This window comes from Canis lupus, chromosome 14, assembly GCF_048164855.1.
Source record: "Canis lupus baileyi chromosome 14, mCanLup2.hap1, whole genome shotgun sequence".
Taxonomy (NCBI): Eukaryota; Metazoa; Chordata; class Mammalia; order Carnivora; family Canidae; genus Canis; species Canis lupus.
The window spans coordinates 8,420,530-8,442,243 of NC_132851.1; the positions used below are offsets into that span (position 1 = coordinate 8,420,530).

The following is a 21,714-nucleotide window of genomic DNA, read 5'->3' on the forward strand; positions in this document are numbered from 1 at the left end:
CCTTAACTCCTAAAATCTAAATAATCACTAAGTTCTATGATGTCTACTTCCCAAGCCTTATGGATTACATTTCCTGAAATTTGTCCAAGGTCCAGGCTTGTTTTGCTTGTTGCTTTGTGCTTGGCCGTAACCCACTGTCTGATATTTAACAGACAGATACTAAATATATATTAGTAGAATAAAAGAATCAAAAAACTAATGTATGGAGGCAAAAGAAAGTGAATAAACAAATCAAACAAAATTTGGAACTTTTGTTTCCTGATTTGGGAATATTTGATCTTTTCATTAAACATCCATTTTTATGATAGAACTGTTGGACACAGGTCTTTGACCTACAACCCCAGTGTTCTTTCTACCTCTCATGATATATCTGGGGGGAGAAAATCATGGTGTTATGGGCACCTTACCAAGTAACAAGTGAGTACAAAACCCTCTTTACCAATGACAAAGACTCAGAAAAGAATTTTTCTATTCAAGGCCATTTAGCTGGTTATTGAATGCAGTTGACTAAAAGTTAATCTTATTTTTAGCACAATAATGTTTCCTCTATTTCATTACACTTATTAATCTTTGAAAAAAATTAAATATATTGTTAACCAAAATCTAAGTTAAATTGAATGTAACTTTCATTTATACAGTGTCGTATTCTCTATCATTAACCCGGGTAGCCTTGGTAGTGTATAAATGCTAATTATTTGCAACGTGCTTGCGGTTTTTTTTAACACTGTTGTGAATAAATGAGTATTTTTATTTAACTACTTCAGCAACAGAATGGATTTTTCCATACCTCAAAATAACTTCCTTATAAGCAAGAAAGGAGACTGGGATTTGCCTGTTTACCTAATAAAGTTGAAAAGATTGACTTGTTAGCTTGAACAGTTAACTGGACTTTCTGTTATGGCCATGTTTAAGAGCTCATAAAAGTAGTTTTGGTTTGCTTAAAATTTTAATGCATAGTCAAAGACACCTCAAGAACATTGGCGATATTTAGGTATCACTTTATGATCTGCCCTAAGTTTGTAGTTCTTAATCCATTAAAAGAAAGACCTACTTGTAAATCCATAGGTACAGATAAGAAGTCACTGTTTGACTGAGTCTGAACCCTTTTCGAATGAAAAATGTCAGTGGCAGAAAGAGAGGACGAATTACTTTTTTTAAAAGGTTTTCAAAGATCCTCTGATTTCTCTGGTATCACTTAAATGTGACATGACTTTTTTTGAGTGTGTAAAAACAAGCAAATTATTTGGGCATCACTTTTATGTAGAAAAGAACATTCTTAATGAGGGTTTAGCTGAGGGATTGAAATGTATTTTATCTTTAAATGGTAAATTGTAAGGAATTGCTTAAAATTTAAGTAAGTATGGTTGAAAAATTCAAAGAACTATCCGAAATTAAGCAGTTTTTTTCCTAACAGAAAAAAATATCTTAAAGATTGAAATAACTACATTATCACATATGAATATGAATGCATGCTTTGAGGGACATTTCCCAGAGTCCTTCTTGACTTCGTAATAGGTTGCTAGCTATCTTCTGCCTTGGAGAATTTTGTGAATAAGGCCTTTGATTCCAATGCACTAATCAAAAAGATTGTACAAGGACGAAAAACATTTTCAGGGGGAAAATCTCAGAAATGGGTTTGTTATTCTACCTACAGAAGACTAATTTTTTATGTTCCATTTTCCCTGGACTCTGGATTTGTTACTTAAGCATTAATATATTATTTGGTGCAAATGCTCTATTTAGAAAGCTACATTTCAGAAGCTCAGACTTACAGAATTTTTTTGGGATCCATTTTTCCTAATTATTGATCATCTTTAGCTACCAATATATCAGAATGAAAAGAAAAAAGAGGACATTGTCTGTCTTAATGAGTTTAATGAGTTCTTCCATTTTTAGCATATTTGACAAGTGGGAGAGGAAGGGTGGAAGAGAAGAAGGGAGAATGGAGGTGTCGTCCTTGATTTGACATTGTTTACTGTGAACCTGAGATTATTTTCATGGTATCTTCATTATCTCAATACAGATAAGTTTATATTTTCATATGAACACAAAGAAAATACGACATAATATTTTAGCTGACTGTGGTTTAGCTGACTTTGATTTTGGTTTTCAGGATGAGCAATAATAAAAAAGTGAAAAATAATGCCTAGTATTTTAAATGATGTTAAACAGAGGTGACACAAAGGTGACACAAATGTAAAGGAATAAAGAAAGGTCTAACTGAACTCAGGTTGATGTATTCCTTTTGAAAACATCAAGATTAGGGGCGCCTGAGTGGCTCAATCAATCTTCTGTTCAGGTCATCATCTCAGGGTCCTGGGATGGAACCCCACATAGGCTCCCTGCTTAGCGGTGTGTCTGCTTCTCCCTCTGCCTCTGCCTCTTTCCTCACTCTGCTCGCACTCTCTCTCAAATAAGTAAAATCTTTGGAAAACATCAAGATTAAATCTGCATATTTAAAGTTATAGACTTGAGAAGAACTTAAGGCCAGAATAAGGCAAAACTTTTATTTTTTTATTTTTTAAATTTTTTATTTATTTATGATAGTCACAGAGAGAGAGAGAGAGAGAGAGAGAGGCAGAGGGAGAAGCAGGCTCCATGCACCGGGAGCCTGACATGGGATTCGATCCCGGGTCTCCAGGATCGCGCCCTGGGCCAAAGGCAGGCGCTAAACCGCTGCGCCACCCAGGGATCCCAAGGCAAAACTTTTATAATATATTACCTATCATGACTTATAGATCACTTAGAAAATGTAATTACTGAATGCATTCTGTTTTATTTAGAACTTTTCTTGGCTATCTGTTATATGTGGGTTTTTATTTATACTTTTATTAATCCATTCCTTCCCATTTTCATGTCTACTCTTGAGCAGGTTAGGAAGATGTGCCAATAAAAAATGAATAAATTATATTTTTAAGATTAATATTTTAAAATATAAACCTTTTGCTATGATAATATGCTATGGTGATACTGCCAGGACATAAATATTATAGATATAATTATTTAAAGAGAAAGACTCCAATTCCTGATGGGGATTTTGTTGGTTTGTTTATCCCAAGCAGTTTTTAGGCTGATGGTCATTCTCTGAAGTTTTGAAGTTTTCATTTATTTATTTTTTATTAATTCATGTATCTGTTAAATAAATTTCTTAAAAAGCATTTGATGAATTCCTACTTTATGCCTGTGTGAATAATGTCTTTACTTCCTATTTCCCTTTTATGATCTTAATGTAATAGTTTGGAGGGAATGAAAGGAAGACCATCCAAAACTGGCTGTTTCATAAATGTTTCCTGTCCAAACTCTTTGGGTAACATAGAATCTATATCAAGTACCAAATATAAAAAGATAATGAATTTGATGAAACATTTTTCTTACTTGGGAAAAGGTGTACATATCTACTTTTTGTACCTGTAGATATTTGATCCCTTGAAACTAGTAGTGATTTCAGAAAATTACCAAGTGCTTTCAAATTTCTCCAGATGCTCCCCATGAGTCTTAAGTAACTATAATAACATTGCATAAGGTATATATCATTAGTTATAATTTTTAGTTACATTGGTCATCAAATATAAGATTTTTAATTCTGAGCCATTGTCGTAACTTTCTTTTGTCTAACTGTTTTAGCATTAGAGCAGTGCTCTTTGAGGTAGTGTTATTATTTCGGGTTCTTTGGGACTTGCTACATAGAATTGACGTCTGTTGACAATGTGTGTGAAAAAGTGCAAGGAAGAAATTGGACTAAATCTAAATACAATTATCAGGGCAAATTTTATTTACCTCTCGGATAATAAGATCAGTTGTTTTTCAGACAAGCATAATTAATTCTCTTAATATGAATCCGGAGAATACCATGTGTGTAAAGCAAACTTAGAAAAAGAGGAGGCTGTAGGTAAAGCACATGTGAAAGTGCCCTAAACACCTCTTGTTTTCATTGTCTGCAGGAGAGCTGGAAGTATTTCAGAAAGATGGGGAACGGAAAATCCAGAGTCGACAGCAACTTCCTGTGGGAACAACATGGGGGCCATTTGCTGGGAAGATGGACCTGAATAATAATTCCTTGGTAGGTGGATGTTCTGAGTTGGTTGACTCAGTATTTTGTCATAGCTCAGAAATTATCTCTGCCTGCTTCCCAGGGAAATCACTAAAAATAACAGTTTGTTTTTTCTTTTTCATGGACCACAAAACTTGGATATTTTCCAAGTGGTTTGTCTCTGAGAGTAATACACACAGAATTTAGAAGGAAACAGGTTAATCATACTAAATGGTTGTTTAGTAAGGTAATTTATAAGGTTGTTGCTTTATCTGCTTAGCCAGACTAATACTACTCACACTTAATAATATATACAAATGCGTTTATTTTTAAGTGACACAAATTAATTGTCATACATTACAGGTTTACATGAAGAACAAGAAATAAACAACCTTGTTATTCCTCAGCAATATTATTTGTACCTTTAAAAGCAAAGATGGGGATCCCTGGGTGGCGCAGCGGTTTAGCGCCTGCCTTTGGCCCAGGGCGCGATCCTGGAGACCCGGGATCGAATCCCACATCGGGCTCCCAGTGCATGGAGCCTGCTTCTCCCTCTGCCTGTGTCTCTGCCTCATTCTCTCTGTCTCTGTGACTATCACAAATAAAAAAAAATTAAAAAAAAAAAAAAAAAGCAAAGATGAATGATTAGCATCATAATTTTTGTTACCTTCTCTGGAAAGTCTCTGTAAAATCATCCTCTAGGTAAGATTATATGGATAAGTGAGGAATTCAAGGTTTTGAAAAGTAGTGGAAAGATGGGATGTGTGGGTACATTTAAACTTCATGTCTTAATTGGACATTTTAGTTTTCTACTGCTGCTGTAGCAGATTACCTACCACCAACTTAGTGGCTTCAAAACAACACAAGTGTATCACCTTGCAATTCTGCAGGTCTGATGTCTGAAATGAATCTCAGCCAGCTAAAATCCAGTATCTGAAGGGCTGAATTCCTCTCTGGAGTCTCTGGGGGTGAATCTGTTTCCTTCTCTTTTCCAGCTCTCAGGGCTGCCGACATCTCTTGAGGCATGGCCCCCTGCCATCTTCAAAGCCAGCAATGGCTGACTGAGTCTTCCTCATATCCACCTTCTGACTCTGAGTCTTCTGTGTCCCTCCCTCACATTTAAGAACATCTGTGATTCTAGTGGGCCCACCCGGGTAATCTAGGCTAATGGTCCTATTGTAAGGTCAGCTGATTAGCGATTTAAATTCCATCTGCTTTCTTAACTCCTTTTTGCCATGTAAGGTAACATTCACAAATTCCAGGGATTAGGACATTAGGATTTTTCCTCTTTAAGTGATAATACAAGTGATAAAACTTAGGGAGACAAATGTTTTCTATTATTTCAGAGATCTACAAATTATATATATGAAATGAAAGCCTTTCCCTGTAATTTTTAAAAGATTTTTAAGTAATTAATTAATTTATGAGAGACACAGAGAGAGAGGCAGAGTCCTAGTCAGAGGGAGAAGCAGGCTCTCCACAGGGAGCCCTATGTGGGACTCAATCCCGGAACTCTGGGATCACGCCCTGAGCCAAAGGCAGATACTAAACCACTGAGCCACCCAGGCATCCCAAGCCTTTCCTTCTAAATGCCCCTTGGCTGGGAAGATCTCATGGCTGCTAAATGACTCAGTGTCCACTGTGGGGACATAACTCACGGAGGATTTTTGACAAATGTACTAAACTCAGCAACATTGCCTGCCTTCATGCAAGAAAGTCGTCTTCAAATTATTACACGAAAGAAACTGGTATGTGCGGATCTCTGCTTATTCAGTGCCATGTGGATGAGACAGAGATTATTGGTTCGACTAAAGGTAATGATTGGAATAAATAGGAACTATTTGTGTCACTAAACTTTTAAACAACATGGGAGATTCAAGGGAGTTATTTTACTTTCTAAATCCACACATTTGTCCATAAAAAGATGAAGTAGGAGTTTTCACATGTATTTAAGAACCAAACAAGTTGATAGGCCAAGCTGAATATTTAATAATCAGGACAGTTTAATTCTTAGTGGTCCAGTGCACCTACTTCAAAAAGGCTTTGAGAGATGGTCCCACAAATACTTCAGTCTTTGGCTGGTTGAGTTGTATTAATAGACTCTTCTTTTGACTCCTTTGAGAGAACAATATTTACCATACAGATTTCTCAAGCAAAGGCAACAGGAAGATTGTCTACAAATCAAAGGTTGAATTAAATGCTATTCTAAACCCATTTTATCTGGAGGTTTCTATAGGTTCTCTAGCTTTGCTTAAAAAATGTTTTAGGAGATCAGATACTTACTTATCACTACATAAGTGATAAGTAACCATCATAAGCTTTAGTTATTTCTCTGATATTTCTACAAAAGTGTACTACCACTGAACTAAAGCTATTACTGAAGTTAAAGAAATGTTTTCCCTTTTATTATATCAAGATAACATCTATATGAAAATTCAATTGTTGATAAATCTTTATATAATTATCTATCTATGTATGTGTGTATATATACACACATATATATAGGTAGCATGGTACTTTTATACATTTTTAGCATGTGATAAATTGTGATGTGTGGAAAATAAACTTATTTGTGAAAGGCAAATTTTTCAATGAAATAATTTCCTATTTCTTAGATTTTTTTAACTACTGCTGTACTAATCTATGGGTATTTCATGCCATATTTAATATTTTTAAAGGACTCAGTTTATAAATACAAAGTTTTCAGAATTTTTAATGCTATTTGACGACTATGAATACTCTTCAAGGTATCGAACAGTAGTGCATAATAGTTTTTTTAATAGAAAATCACTTAACACTCTAGTTTTCTTCTTTTGCCTTCATGTTTAAATATTTGATTCATGTTTATTCCCTCATATTATAGTATTTTTCTCTATTTAAAAACTTGGTTGCTTTGCCAAAATACTCTTTAAAATATTTTTCTTTTGTGATAACATTCTTTTCTGGAAATTGCTTTTGATTTTATGTCTTGGTACTACCATTCCTGCTGTAGAACAATTGGCTAACATATACTACATATGCATTCTTTCCTATCCACTGTATAAGGAATTCAAAATGGATTCATTCATTTAATCTTCAAAATACACCAGTGAATTTGGATCTATTTAAAATTGTTTTTTATGGATAAGAAACTAAAGGCTCAGGGCTTTTGATTCCAGAATCTACACTTTTAAAGACCATGCCACACTCTCTTCTCAAGAGCATCTGTGACATGATGTGAGTATGATAGAATTGTTTAGGGTTTCCTTACTTAAATTCCAAAGTTATAAAAAATTCTGGAGAAAATGTGCCATGATTAGAAGTGTGCTCTTTTTTTCTTACTTTAGGCAAAATATTTGTTATGGTGCTTCACGGACTATTTGTGCTGTTACGAGTTAATTTAAAGGCTCCTGCAGTTTCATTACCTCTATAATTTGGACAGTACTTTAATATGTATTTTATATCATGAAGATAAATTTTTCCTGATCATAAAATATATAGCCTTCTAAACCTTCATTACCCAACTTTGAATCAGATTTGGAATTAGCACACTCCTAAAGTGCTTATTCTCCAACCAATGTAATGTAACTCTACTCAGACTCATCGTGTTGGCTCAGGAGATTCAGCACACTAATTAATCCAACACAGTAATTAATTGAGTCACCATGCCAGATGTCAAATCCTTTTTATATCTTTCAAGTTCCCATCTTGAAGTGCATTAGCAATATGCCACCTTCTGCAGGAAGCCTTTACAGACCAGGCATTTGGATGTGTATAGAACATTTCAAGAATATAGGCTATATAGACACACCAAGCAAATTGATTCGACAAAAAGTTATTCTTGGAATTATATAACACACCAAACAGAAATAAATACTCTTCGGCCCACACTCCATGATCTTGTTAGATACTTCATGTTTCGATGATCCAATAATGGCAGGAACAACATGTAGTTAATACATTGGAGCAGATATGGGTCAGAGTGAGAGATAGAAGGAGAGGGGGGAAGAGGAGATTTATTGTAAGGAATTGGCTTATGTAATTATGGAAACTGGCCAGTCAAGCAGGCTTCTGTGTGCACAAGCAGGCTGGAGACCAAGGAGAGACAACATGCAGTTCTAGTCCAAAGACTGGTAGGCAGGGCAGCCCCGGTGGCTCAGAGGTTCAGCGCCACCTTCGGCCCAGGGTGTGATCCTGGAGATCCGGGATCAAGTCCCATGTTGGGTTCCCTGCTTGAAGCCTTTCTTCCTCTGCCTGTGTCTCTGCCTCTGTGTGTGTGTCTGTGTCTCTCATGAATAAGTAAATAGAATATTAAAGAAAACAAAACAAAACAAAGACTGGTAGGCAGAGACCCTGGAGAACCAGTGGTGCAGAAGAAGTTTGCTGTTTGGAAAGGCCAGTGTTTTTGTTCTTTTCAAGCCTTCAGTTGGTTAAATGAGACCCATATATTACAGAGGGCAATCGTCTTCATCCAGAGTTCACTGATTCAAATTAGTCTCATCCAAAATACTCTCCAAGTTGACCCATAAAAAGTAAGCATCACAGACTCCAAAGGTCTATGATACATTGGAAGTTTCAGGTTTTCAAGTATAATTGTATGCCCCTGAATGGACTGTTAGCCAGTGAATGAGCCTACCCTTCTCTCCAATGTCCCACATCTGCACCAAGGAGTAACTTACATTAAATCCTATCAAGGTAACACAAACTTAATGTTTTTAAATGTCTTGCAATTTTATTCATTGAAAATATCAAAGGACTACTGACAAGGAAGGCATTTTAAAAATCACTTTAAATTGTGATCAGTATTTGTTTTGGAGGTGTTTTAGGATTTCTGTATTTATATATTGTTCCCTTGAAGTTTTCCCATTTTCTTCTAAGGACAAAGGTCTTTGTTATATGCTAAATTTCTGCTATGTTAGCACATGATGAGTGCTTAATAGGTGTCAAATAACAGTGACTGTTTGGAAGACTGGATATCTGGAATTTAAATGACATTTGCCCTCTTTTGCTTTTGAATATATCAGCTGTCAGTAGCTAACTAGTCTAATACAGTCAACTGCTGGAATTACACAACATGCATACCGAAATAAATAGAATATAAATATAGTCTCACGTTACTTACTACATAGTAGTAAATTCATCACGACCTGTTAAGTTCAACAAATGAAATCTGGAAGAGAAGTCACATTTTATTGAAGCTGTTCAATCAGGATAGATTGTTTTATTTTCCCATAGGGCATTTGTGACATTGAATTCTACAAATGGGAAATACACATATAAAAGGTACTATAGACAACATTTCATTGACTTAATAATGAAATAATGCAGGCATTAAATTGCACCTTAAACTTTTTATGATAGTTACCATCATAAAAATGTGGTTGAGGAAAGACCTAGAGGTTTCTGTTCCATATCATAGAAAATAAGAGAATTATTAGATGTCTCCATTTCTCCCTTTTCTGTTCTGACTCTTCCAGCAATCTCAGGTCCCATTCATTGACAGAGTCTTCAAGCTTCATGTTGTACAAAACCTATAGGAAATACACCCCCGCCCATATGTCTCTAGCATTCACCTTTATAGTCAAAAGTTGCTTAGTGGAAACATGTGACTTTCTAATAGATGACATTTTTTCCCAGCCTCAGGAGCAAACCCACTGCAAGCCAGGCAAGTTGGAAGTGCTGGAGAACTAATATTTCCTGGGCTAATGTTCAATCAATGAAGGACAGAAGTTGGTGGATAAATACCCCTGCTTCCTTGCCTCTCCATAATGGAAAGAATTCTTAAAGTTTGCCAGTGGAATTGACCTTCAGTTGGCTATATAATGCCTTCCTTATAGCCTGCTTTTTCCTTCCTGCTTACTTCTCCATACCTCTACTGAAATTTTGTGAGCTTACCTCCCCAGTGGACTACTTGCACTGTAATCAGTCTCATGGTAAATTCTGGGGAAACCTTACCAAAACAGCCTCTAAAATATAATAATGAAGTAAATTTGAAAGTCATATCCAAATTCTTGTTGAGATTCCAGAGAACATAGATTTCTTTTAAAAATTTGTATAATTCAGTTTTAGACCTCTGCCTCTAGCACATAATAGATACTCAATAAATACTCTTTAAAATAATCTAATCTAATGCACTTTTCCTTACTGTGAGTATTCTGATTGGACTCCACTCATAACCTCTCATCTTACCATCTCAGTGATATAATTCATAATTTTACTGAGGCATGCATTTTTGTCAGGTCTTACATTTCTTTTCATTGAGGTTGACATTGGGAAAGATCACTTCCTTCTTAATATTTATTCTAACCAAGGCTCAGGACTACGGTACTTTCCTACTTCTCATATCTCCCTGGGTCTTGGCTCTTTTGATTTTAACTACTGTGCATGTTTCCCAAAAGACTCTGGCCTTTCTTCACTTCTCCCTCTGCTCCCAGTACCTCAGGGAGCTTATCCACTTGCAGAGCTTCAGCTACTAATTTGCAAATGACATTTAAATTAAAAAATCTCTAACCTTGGCTTTTTACCCTTTCACTAATAGCACAGTTCAGCTGTTGGTAAGCCTTTCCCGTTGACTTGCTCCAAAGAGATAGTTACAAGGAGAGTTTAGTACCATTTCCACAGATTGCTTCTCTGTTCTTCTCCCTGATGTCCAGCTTTTTGTCACCTTTGATCCCAAGTGTCCGTCTGCAAGAAGTTCGCCCTGTAACTTATTATGGGTTTTGTCCCCATTTCTACCTCTCCTTTTCTCATCTCTCAAATGTCCATTTATGCCTATAGTCACATATGTGCATGCACACACATCCCTCTTCTTTATTGCCTGTAACTACTAAACTTGCTTTTCTCTACATCTTCCAGGATTCTCGTTTTCACTTCCAGAAACCCAGGTACCATAACTCCTGCTTCCTTCATGTCTGTTCTCTTCTTTCTGTCCCTGCTACTGCTGCTTTAGTCAAAACCTCCATCTTTTCTTCCCTCGTTATCACAATATTCTCCTCCTCTTCTTTCTGCCTTCCTTCTTGTCTCCTTTTCCTTTTCCCTAGTTATACTATGTCCCAACAACAAAAATAGTGTCACTTTGCGTGGTTAAAATCATCCTACAGGGCAAGGGAGAACCCAGACTCCTTGGCAAAGCCAAAAAGGGTCTTCGTGATACTCACCTCCTTTGCTCTTTCCCCTTTTCCACTCTCAGTGTGGAATTCCAGTCAACATCAACCACCTGTAGTGCTCTGAATGTACTTTCTTCTCACATCTCTGTGCATCTGGCCATGCTGTCTTGCTATCTCATCATCCTAGGAAGCTCTGTGCTCCCCCCACACCCTCTATTTATTAGCACACCGACTCCAATTCTTACATAAAAACTCAGCTCAAGTAGACCTTTCTTAAAGTCTGGAATAGAAATGGTCTCCTCAATATTCCCCGGATGCTCTAGATTTACTAGGATGAGAGTATTTATCACAGAATTGCATCTCTTTATGTGGCTCTCCTGAGGACTATATGTCTTTTTGCATCCTTTCTCCCTCGAACAATGTCTAGCTTAGAGCACAGGCCCATTGAATAACCTATAAAGAATTAGGAAATCGGTTCTTCCCTTTCTCTTATCTCTAGTATCAATGAATAATGTGTATCTCTTTATTCAAGATCCTTATGTTATCTCCATGTCTTCATACCGGTTTCTTTTGTTTCCTCGGAAACTTTACTTGATCCGCCCAACTTAGCAATACGATTATCATAATTAATATCCTCTTGTGTCTGTTTTTTGTTTGTTTATGTATTTATGTTTATTCTTCATCTCAGTTGAGTGTAAGATTCAGTTGGGCAGGATAACTGTATTTCCTCAGTGCTTACCCACTAAGGAGATATGCCCATGATGGTTTCTTGACATTGACTAATTTCAGTATTAGATTTGTAACCCGTGAAGCGGTGAGGGAGGATGAGGTGTTGAGCCCTTTGAGGCAATTATGATTTGTTTACAGCAGAATCTGCTTTAGATCCCTCACTATGACCTGGGTGAAGGCCAAGAAGGTGTTCTGCTCAACCATGCTTTCTGTGAAGTCTCATCCAGCATCTCTCTTTCCAGTGACAAACCATCTGGGAAATTCCATCTGTCTCTGCTTGGAAACTGAGGTGGCAGTCGCCCACTGTGAGCAATTTTCTATTAACTTCTTGGATAAGATCAGTCAGATTTATACTGAATTGATGGGAACCGTAAGAGCAGGGTTGTTCCAAGAGAAGACAAATGTACTGATTCCTCTAATTGGGCTGAAGCCAGTTTCATTCACGGATGCCCTTAGGTTCTAGTAGTGCAAGGACTTATAACCTTTTTAATTGTACCCTCTCCCTCTTGGGAAGCGTTGGTGAAATTCATTATTGATGGAGGTTGTAGATTTGTCCCTTAGGGAGGCCAAGATCCTGGCTTCTCTTATACTGTATCTGCTTTGTGGAGAATTAATGGAAACTGAGTGGAAGCTGCTTGAAGAAGACACGAGACAAAACATTTAATGCCACAGAGTCTTGGAAAGTGACACATTGATCTGGTTTTTAGAATTAGAGTAGGTTTCTTGTTTGTTTGTTTATTTGTTTATTTGTGGGAGAGGAGAGTGGTTGGTATGGAATTCCACATTGGTAAAGGCATCCTACAGAATGTTTCAGAAAGGAAGAAACCAAACACCAAGGAATTATTTCACAATTCAGATCTGTAGAGGCAAACCAGGCAAGTCAGTTGCATATGGATCTGAAGGGATTGATTGTATTACAATGTAGGCATAGCGGTGATGTTGGCAGTGGATGGAATTATATTGTAATATGAGAAAATGATGTTGAAATAAAGATACAAATTGTGCCTTTCCTAATAATTTGTACCTGCCTCCAAGACACACCTTTTGTGTCTTGTGTCTTGGTCTCTCTGCTAATCTCAATCTCTCTTTGATTTATTGTTTCTTCTGATTGTGAAGTCTTTCCAGGTTCTCTGTGTTTGGACTTGTATTTGAAAGGTGGGAACACAAAGACAATTACTTGTCATATGTAGGCAATTTATGTGTACCTTAGTTACCTATGTCTGAAATTTAAACACATTTTTACCTTTGAATTATCATACATGGCTAAACCTATTTACCTATACTTAGGCAAATTTAAACAAGCAAAAGGTATCTTTTTCTTCACGTAAGATTATTCATTGTTCCCTTTCTCTAGAACTTAAGGAGAACTTATATTGAAAATTATCTTTTCAAGGAATTATTAAAATGACTCTATGTTATGCTGTTAATTTAGTCAATGTCTGGAAGGAGTAGCTATTCATATCCTCATATTATCAAAGTGGTTCTACTAAGAATATGTGTGTAATTTTGAAGAAACTGTTGAGTAGCACTAAGCATAGGCATTGAAGACAAAATCTGGCTATTGGTTCATAGCTCCAGACACTCTTTGCAGAGTTGTTCCTGTTCTAGACCTTTTTCACACTTTATGGTCCCTCAGGTGATGGAGATAGAGTCTCTGCTCCCCAAAGGGAGTCTATCAAATTCTTGAGTGGTGAGAGAGTGTTTTGTAAACTCTATTGTTTTCATAACACAAATTATAGAATATAAAACTTGGAAAACATCTTGGCTGGAGGAGAAGTCAGGATGAGAAAGCACTGTGAGGAGCAGTTTGAAAAGTTAATCAAAATTTTCTTTTGTTGGGATCCCTGGGTGGCACAGCGGTTTAGCGCCTGCCTTTGGCCCGGGGCGTGATCCTGGAGACCCGGGATCGAATCCCACGATGGGCTCCCGGTGCATGGAGCCTGATTCTCCCTCTCCCTATGTCTCTGCTTCTCTCTCTCTCTGTGTGACTATCATAAATAAATAAAAATTAAAAAAAAAAAAATTTTTATTTTGTTATTTGCTGATTTATCTGGCATGACTTTTAAAGTCTTCCCCCCCCCCCATTTTTTTTGAAGAGTTGACATTCCACAAGTTTTTTAAAAACAGTTGGGTTGGCATTGTGTACTTACCCATTATTTGCATGATTATAATAAATATTGCTCCAATGTTATGAGAATTTAGCAGTGATCTCAGCTAGGCATGATAATTAACACATTCAGTAACTGAAATGGTAACTGAAAGAATGGGCTATTTTTTATTTCTTCTGTTTAGCCTTAAAAATCAATATGACTTAGGGATAACTCTTGAATATGTTATAAAATATTAGATTCTGCTTTTAAACTATGAGTAGGTGTTTCCAGGACACCATTAATAATATATAATTTAACAGTAGCTCTCAATTGGCATTGACAACCTTTAGCATCATATGAGGTTTTCCTGGTAAAGGAAAGTCTGTGAGTATGACCTTGTCTAAGCCACTCTTATAAGGCTCTCTATTGATATTGTATGATGATCCACAGCCAAGAAATTTTGTACGCATTTCTAATAAGAGAAAAAGAATGTTTAAGTGCTTTTAGAAACTTCTGAAATTATTTGAGACCCTCTCTTTTGAAATTAACATGTCTTTTCTTTGTTAATTTGCATATAGGATTTAAAATAAATATTTTTCGTTTGATCTTCCATCACTTCCTCATAAAATCCTTTGGCTTAGTTTGGCAAAACCATAGCTTCTTGATTCTAATAATTTTATGCCAGGTATGGGTTATATCTCTTCCTGTTATAAAGGTTCAGCACTCAGAGTCAAGCACAGGGCTGTGTGTAAGCTTTGTGGTTTTTCCTCATACTCTCTATTCTTAGTTTCTGAGATGAGAAATGTGAGCACAGCTATCTAGAAGACTTGGGTATAGTGTCTCTTACAAGGCTGCAATCACAGCGATAGTCAGGGCTGTGGTGTCATCTCTCAACTGTAGGAAGATCTGCTTGCAAGCTAACTAACATATCTATTGACTCAGTTCTTTGCCTCTGGGCCTCTCCATAGAGCAACTCACGTCATGGCAGCTGGCTTCTCTTTGAGCAAATGAATGAGAGAGGAAGAGAAGGAGCCTAAGATGAAAGCCACAATCGTTTTGTAGCCTAATCATGGAAGTGGAATTCCATTACTTTTGTGGAATTCTACTTATTAGAATTCAGTCACTAGTCTGGCCCACACTGAATGGAAGAGATTAAAACCAAAGGCCAGTTGATTTGGAGCCCAGCCGGTCACCAAGTCTGTTTACCTCTAAAGGTAACTTGCATAAATAGTTACCTGACCTCTGGATACAGGAGAACTTTCAAACAATAAGAGCAATGGGAGAAATCACAAAAGAAAGTCAAGTTAATATGAATAGAAAAAAATTAAATCAGACATTATAAAGCATCATCACCAAAATCAAAGATGAAGTGATAAGTAAAAAGACAGCTGTGAAAATGAGATCTATTTTATTCTTACTTTTGAAACTAAATTAGGTTTTCCACATGGAAGGTGATTAGTATCTTCTTGATTAATTTATTTAGAACTTGTGAGGATAGAGAAAGGTGAATTAAAATATATGAAATGTGAGTTGTACAAAATCTAACTCTGGAAATTAGGAACCAGAAGCAGGCTGATTGCTGAGTGTTCCTTCTCCTTTAGTAATTTTTGAGAAACATACACTAGCACATTGTAAAGATCAGAACTGGAAAAGTATGGAAGAGCCCATGATGTGGTCAGAGAAGCCTGATTCTACTCCCAACTGTTATTAGCCAAAGTGGATGTGCTATCTTGGGTAATCACAAATGCTCTCAGTTTCCTCATTTGTAAAATGGATGTTATTATACCAGCTCAACATCATAGAGTTGTTGTAAAATTATATAAAATTATATGCATTTAGTCACTTTGAAAAAATAGACCTAGATTACTTTTTATTATGCCCATGAATAGAAAATAGATTACCCATTCCTTGAAACACCCCCCAGCCCCTGCCCCTAGCAGTTCATCTAGCCTTTTCTCTTCTGTCCCTTCTCTGAACATATTTGAAAAGCAGTTTGGCTGTCATTGTACATATGCATCTTCATACACGTGTGCACACATGTATTTATACACACACAGACACACATACTTATCAACTAGCCAGCTCTAGTATTCTGAGAACTCATAGTCTAGAGAAGTACAAGGTATGTACTTAGAGTATTTATCATCTAAGTATGATCACCACAGAAGCAGAGCAAAAACATATATATTTTGAGGAAGAGAAAGAAAGGTTAAGTGGTCAAACTGCATTTTGAATTATCCTGGCTTCTTTGTGTGTTTTCTTTTTGTAAGGAGTTATTCTGCAGAAGGCATTTCTCAGGTGTGTGATTGGGGATTTCAGACAATTGGAAAAGTAATTTACCCTGTCTGATTCACTTTTGAGTTAGGTTTGTATTTTAAAATGTTAACTCAATTCTTTCATTATTTATGGCATCTTAGAGTTCAGGATAGAGTGGAGTGAATAAGGCATTCATAACACAGGTAGTGACACAACGTGAAATATGAAGAAATGGGAACAGAGTTCGGAAGAGCAAAGGCATGGCACATGCCTTAAGTTTTGGATTTTATTAAGAAGTCAAACAAATACCATTTGTTTCTCATTACCCTGTGTGTGAGCATTATCCTGAGGACAGGAGCAGCAGGAGTCCATCAGGTTCTGATACCAATCTCGAATATGGCGTTACCACCTTGCATCCTAGAGTCACTGCTACTCAGGCATGTGTAGCCTATTAGTCCGTGGGAGGTGTCCAGTGTTGTGCGCAGGCGCATCTGAGAGAAGCGTCAGGTTCCAAGTACGTGTTGAATGAAGTATCTACAGGAAAAAAAAAAAGACAAAAAAAAAAAGATAGCATGCACTTTCCTTCATTAAGGAAGTTCAGTCGTGGTGAAAAAGTTCTGTTTCTTTACCTGAATATTGTCAGCAAAGAACACAGGCCATTTTATAATCGTTGCCTTCCTTCAAAACTTTCTGAGCATGACAGCTCTTCCAAGGAGGCAGACACGGGCCGAAGTGTTCCCCATTTCACAGATACTCCAGGAGGAGGCGGGGGCGGGGGTGCATGATGGGAGTCAAGCAGTGGTCGGCTCCATTGCTTCATTAATCAGGTGGAGGCACTCTGAAAAATGTTTCTCTTCGGTTGCAGCCATCTATTTTTTGGTGTTAATCTGCGCCCTGTGGCAGGGTTTTGTGAAAGGAAACAATGAACAGTTGTATCACCCCCCTCCCCCAATTGTTGTAGCCCCTGTCAGAAGGCTCCGAGGATGATGCAGGTCTGTATCAGCCTGATAAGGAAAAGAGGATTCCAAATGGCTTTGGAGAGCATCTGTGGGAGTAGAGTATGCCGTTTTGGACTAGACGAGCTGTGGAATACAGCAGAGGCCCTTAATGGGATCCTAAGGGTTCAGTGCCAGACCTTCTGCTGCTTCTTCAAGATTTTCTAAGGAAATACTGTGATGGTGAAATTCTGACTGTCAGAGGGGTTGAGGTTCAAGATGCTGTTTTAAGTTACTTGCTCCATAATCTGTGATTAGTCAATCCAGGTCAAAAAGACAAAAAATTTAAAAAAAGAACAAAAGAAAGAAAAAAAAAAACCTCAAGAAACCTCCCAGACTATGTATGGAGGTCACTTTTAATCTGCTGACAATGAGTTTCCATGCCATTGTCATCACGAGCTCTGTGCAAGTAGCCAATGCATTTTATATACTGTAAGTTCCTATTTTATAGCTAGATGAAATATGAAACTATCTTTTATAATGCTGATTCCATTTTGGCAGGCCTTTGGATCCACATATGGTTCTGTTAAGCTGTTTTGAAGCCTAATGTACCTTTGTTATTTATTGGGATTTTTGTAAAGGGGATAAATGTGCTATTTTTGCTGTGGATTTTTTTTTTTTTAAATCCACATTAAATGTTTCAAAAAAAAATCATATAGCTAAGAGAATTCTAGTGAGCTTTAGAAACTGATATACAGTTCCCAGGACAGCTAAAATAAAATCATTCTTACCCATGAAAAAAAAACAACTAAAAGACAGCTGAAGCTCCAGCAAAATAGAACCAATATTTTATAGTATACCACAATAATAAAATAAAAACAGCAGTTAGTGAATGGGGCCAGAAAAGTTGGCATCCTGTAAACAGGCTGTGGCCTTCTAGATTAGGCTAGTTTATTCTTTCATTCATTCCACTGTTGTTCTGGCATGTTCTAAATAAGCATACAGGCATAAAGAGTCAAAAACAAAGTGGTTGTCAGAGGGATGAATGATAGGCAACGACCTCACATACCATGGATAGTACAGTGCTCAGTTAGGAACTAACTCAGTGGCGTAGAGGTGAACTGTGGCCCCTCAGCCTGCCTGATAGAGGGAGACTCCCTCTTCAACTTTAATCTCCTTGTTTTGGTGAGTTTAACTCAGACTCTCAACTTTTGTTTAAAAGAATGTCTGCATGTAAAGATAAACTACAAGGAAAGTGACATATTTACCAGTGTCATTTCAAAGCACAACTTTTTCTTCCTAAAAAAGCTCTGGAAGGATGGCTCTATTTGGATAATAATACTCACACTTTGTATTTGTGATGAGCAGTCAGATTCTTTTATATGGTCATTTATGTTTATCTGACGTTAATCATTAAATAAGCTTGCTAGAAGGGGCATAACCTAAACTTCTGGCCACTGGTTACGTAAGGGACTAGATGAAAGAGAAGAGATGGACCACTTGGACCCATTTTAATTTGTCACACTAACCAAATTGTGTGCCTTCCAAGTTGTGTGTGTGTGTGTGTGTGTGTGTGTGTTTGATCTTTTTTTTTTTTTTGATCTTTCTTATCGACAAATGAGAAGGTAGTAGATATTATTTTGTGCCTATTTCCATGGTCTCCCCCTGCTGTTATCTGTAAGCAATTGAATGACTAACATCTATTTCTCTGTTAGATACATTGTACTAGACATCTTGAAGGAACACTTGACTCAAAATTGCAGGTATATAAGGCAGGAACTCTGCTAAGGAGCAGGAACACAAAATCTGAATTCTTCTCAAACAGAGTTACTTCTTGGATGAGTATTTAAATTAACTGGATTCTATCCATAGCTGTTATGTATTGCTTCAAACAAACATAATACACAAAAAGCCATATTTATCAGCACACAGGCACATATACACACATATACAGAGTCACACACAATAAATGGTTGATTTTTAAGCCAATAAATAAGATTAATATTTTAATTTTATTGTTTATACTCTTAATTTTCCTAAGTTAAACAATCTCATGAAGTAATGTACCCCTTTGTTGTTGAATGAGTTATACAAAATTACTCAATATTTTTCTTGTCATAGATTAGGCAACATTATAAATATTGATAATGTTTCTGTAATTTCATTATTGCTCTTAATTTTAATATTTTATCTTAGGGCAAAACACACAATTGCCAAATTACCATAAGCATATTTTAAGTAATAGGTAACTTGGAACAAATGTAGAGCATTTAGGTGTGTTAGTCTGCAGGATGAAAAAGATGTTTATAATTCTTGACCAACTAGAGCATTATAGTAAGACCCAATTGGGTTAGTGGCAAAAATGGTAAGAAAACAAAATGTGAGAAATGAAAAAATTATGCAAGCAATAAAACTAAAAATTCTCTCATATTATTTGATCTTCTGTTAGTTTTCTTTTCTCCTTATTCTCTATTCTCCACAAGCCTGAATTATTGAGAACTGTCTATAACCTTCATTGGAATAGTATAATAATACTTTGTGATTATAAGAGATTTAAACAATTAAATTGGGATGAGAACAGAATCTTTTTTTTTTTCAGAATCTTTTTTAGTATTTATCTCTAGACTTAAGAAATAAAGTGGTTTGGGAGTAATGTTATTATTATACGATATTGTTAATGTTTGCTGTAGATCTTATATCCCACTTATATTGCAAGGGACAAAAGGGTAGTCAGTCTTTTGATTATTTTTTATATACCTCCATAGCCACTACAGGCTTGAAAAGAGAAGCAAGTTATCTCCCTTCAGTTGGCTTCACAGCATCCAAAGGAATGGGGAGCATACTATTTTAGCAGCATCTTCTTGATAGTTAATTATCTTTTACTAGTGCATATGCAGTTATCTTAATGTTGCAAAGAAATCCATACAAACAACAAGTACAGTGCATTTTAGTTGATCAGTTACTACAAACTAACTTTTACTTCATATATTTTACTGTATTGTTTTACCCTGCTTGCTCCTGAAATAGACTGTAATGTGAGCTGGTTTTTTACCATCAACTAATACAAAATATGCATAATGTATATAGCACTTAAAAGTTTCTCAGCAATTTGCTCCCATTTTGCAGATGTGACTCCTCTCAAAATCCACATGATCCACGTTGACCAATTGTGAAATAATAGAATTAATTTTTTTTAACTAGTGAACCTAACATGGTAAAAGTATTAGATTCTATCCGCACTTCAGATAGACATGGATATTAATACTTTATTGGAAACAGAAAAGTGCTTTTATCATTGGTGTATGTAGAAATAAAGCAGAGTCCATTGTGAGATGACTGAATGCTCACTACAGTTGCTTATGTTGGAGCTTGAGTTTCTTTATAATGCTTTAAGAATGCTGTATATTGAATGCAATTGATATATACGAGAAAACTGATAAAAAAGAGGTAACGTCATAACTCCACAGGCATTAATTACAGTTTTATAGTTTCCATTGATATTTATAATGCTTTTTATGCCATTAAAAATCTGATCCTAAATCAGGATGAAGTTTGTTATTATTCTGTGTGCTCTTATTTATGAAATGGTAGGTGAACCTCCTTTAGGATATTTTCTATTAACCAATGAAATATAATGACTCGTGAAATAGCTAAAGAAAAGAAGTGGTTTTTTAAGTGACACTGTAATTAAAGGTGCTGCAGATTAAAAAAAAAAAAAAGATGTTTTAATGCCAGCACTTCTGGGGTGCCTGGGTGGCTCAGTTTAAAGCATCTGCCTTCAGCTCAGATCATGATCCCACAGTCTTAGGTTTGAGCCCATGTCAAGCTTCCTGCTCAGCAGGGGAATCTGCTTTTCTCTCTCCCTCCATCCCTGATCATGTGCATGCTCTCTCTCTCTCTCTCTCTCTTCCTCACTCTCTCAAATAAAATCTTTAAAAAAAAAACAACACTAATATTTCCATCAATTTCTTGAAATAAACTGCACTGCGTTTTTAATACAGCAGTTTCCAGATGAAATTCTATCCATTCTTGTACAAAGAGATCATCTTGGTTTTAAGCATTTAGCATCCAACATGGCTGTTCTTAATTTATCATTGAGATTAGAATATGGAAAATTGGGTTAGAAAGTAAAAACTAGCCTTAAGCTTTTTAAAAAGAATTGTTTAATTGAGTCAGTCCAGATCTCCAAATTTTCCCTCTAATTCTTTGCTCCCTCTTTAAAGAGAGACAGAACCACTGTTTTGTCTTTGGTTCCTGTGTCAGGGAGTTGAGAGGTGAGAGCAGTGGGATTGCATTTTCAGGATGCCACATGTGCACTCTTTGATCTAGGGTACTGTGTGCCCCAGGGAATAAGCTCAATCTTGATTTCTTTAGTCAATCATCCACTATCAGGTACCACTGCCCTGATTAGCAGGCTGAAGAAAGAGAGCATATTGTGGGTATATGTTACAAAGATGAAAAATAGTGATGAGCCTGTTGGCAACAGAGTCAGCCCCTAGTTTCACTGTGTGTCATTTGCTTTCTCTTCGCATAAATCCCCTTAGTGCGTGAAGGAACAAAAACCAGTATTTCCATATGTTTTTCAACAA

The 21,714-nt window shown here is 36.4% G+C and overlaps 1 protein-coding gene across 7 annotated transcripts in view; it reads left to right on the forward strand.

Moving 5' to 3' along the window:
- Positions 1 to 21,714, forward strand: part of ZFPM2 (zinc finger protein, FOG family member 2) — a 457,190-nt gene that overhangs the window by 224,080 nt on the left and 211,396 nt on the right. For all 7 annotated transcript variants that reach the window (XM_072774198.1, XM_072774199.1, XM_072774200.1 and 4 more), the window contains one exon: positions 3,942 to 4,060. In XM_072774198.1, coding sequence (XP_072630299.1) covers positions 3,942 to 4,060 — 119 coding nt within the window. The remainder of the gene's footprint in view (positions 1 to 3,941; positions 4,061 to 21,714) is intronic.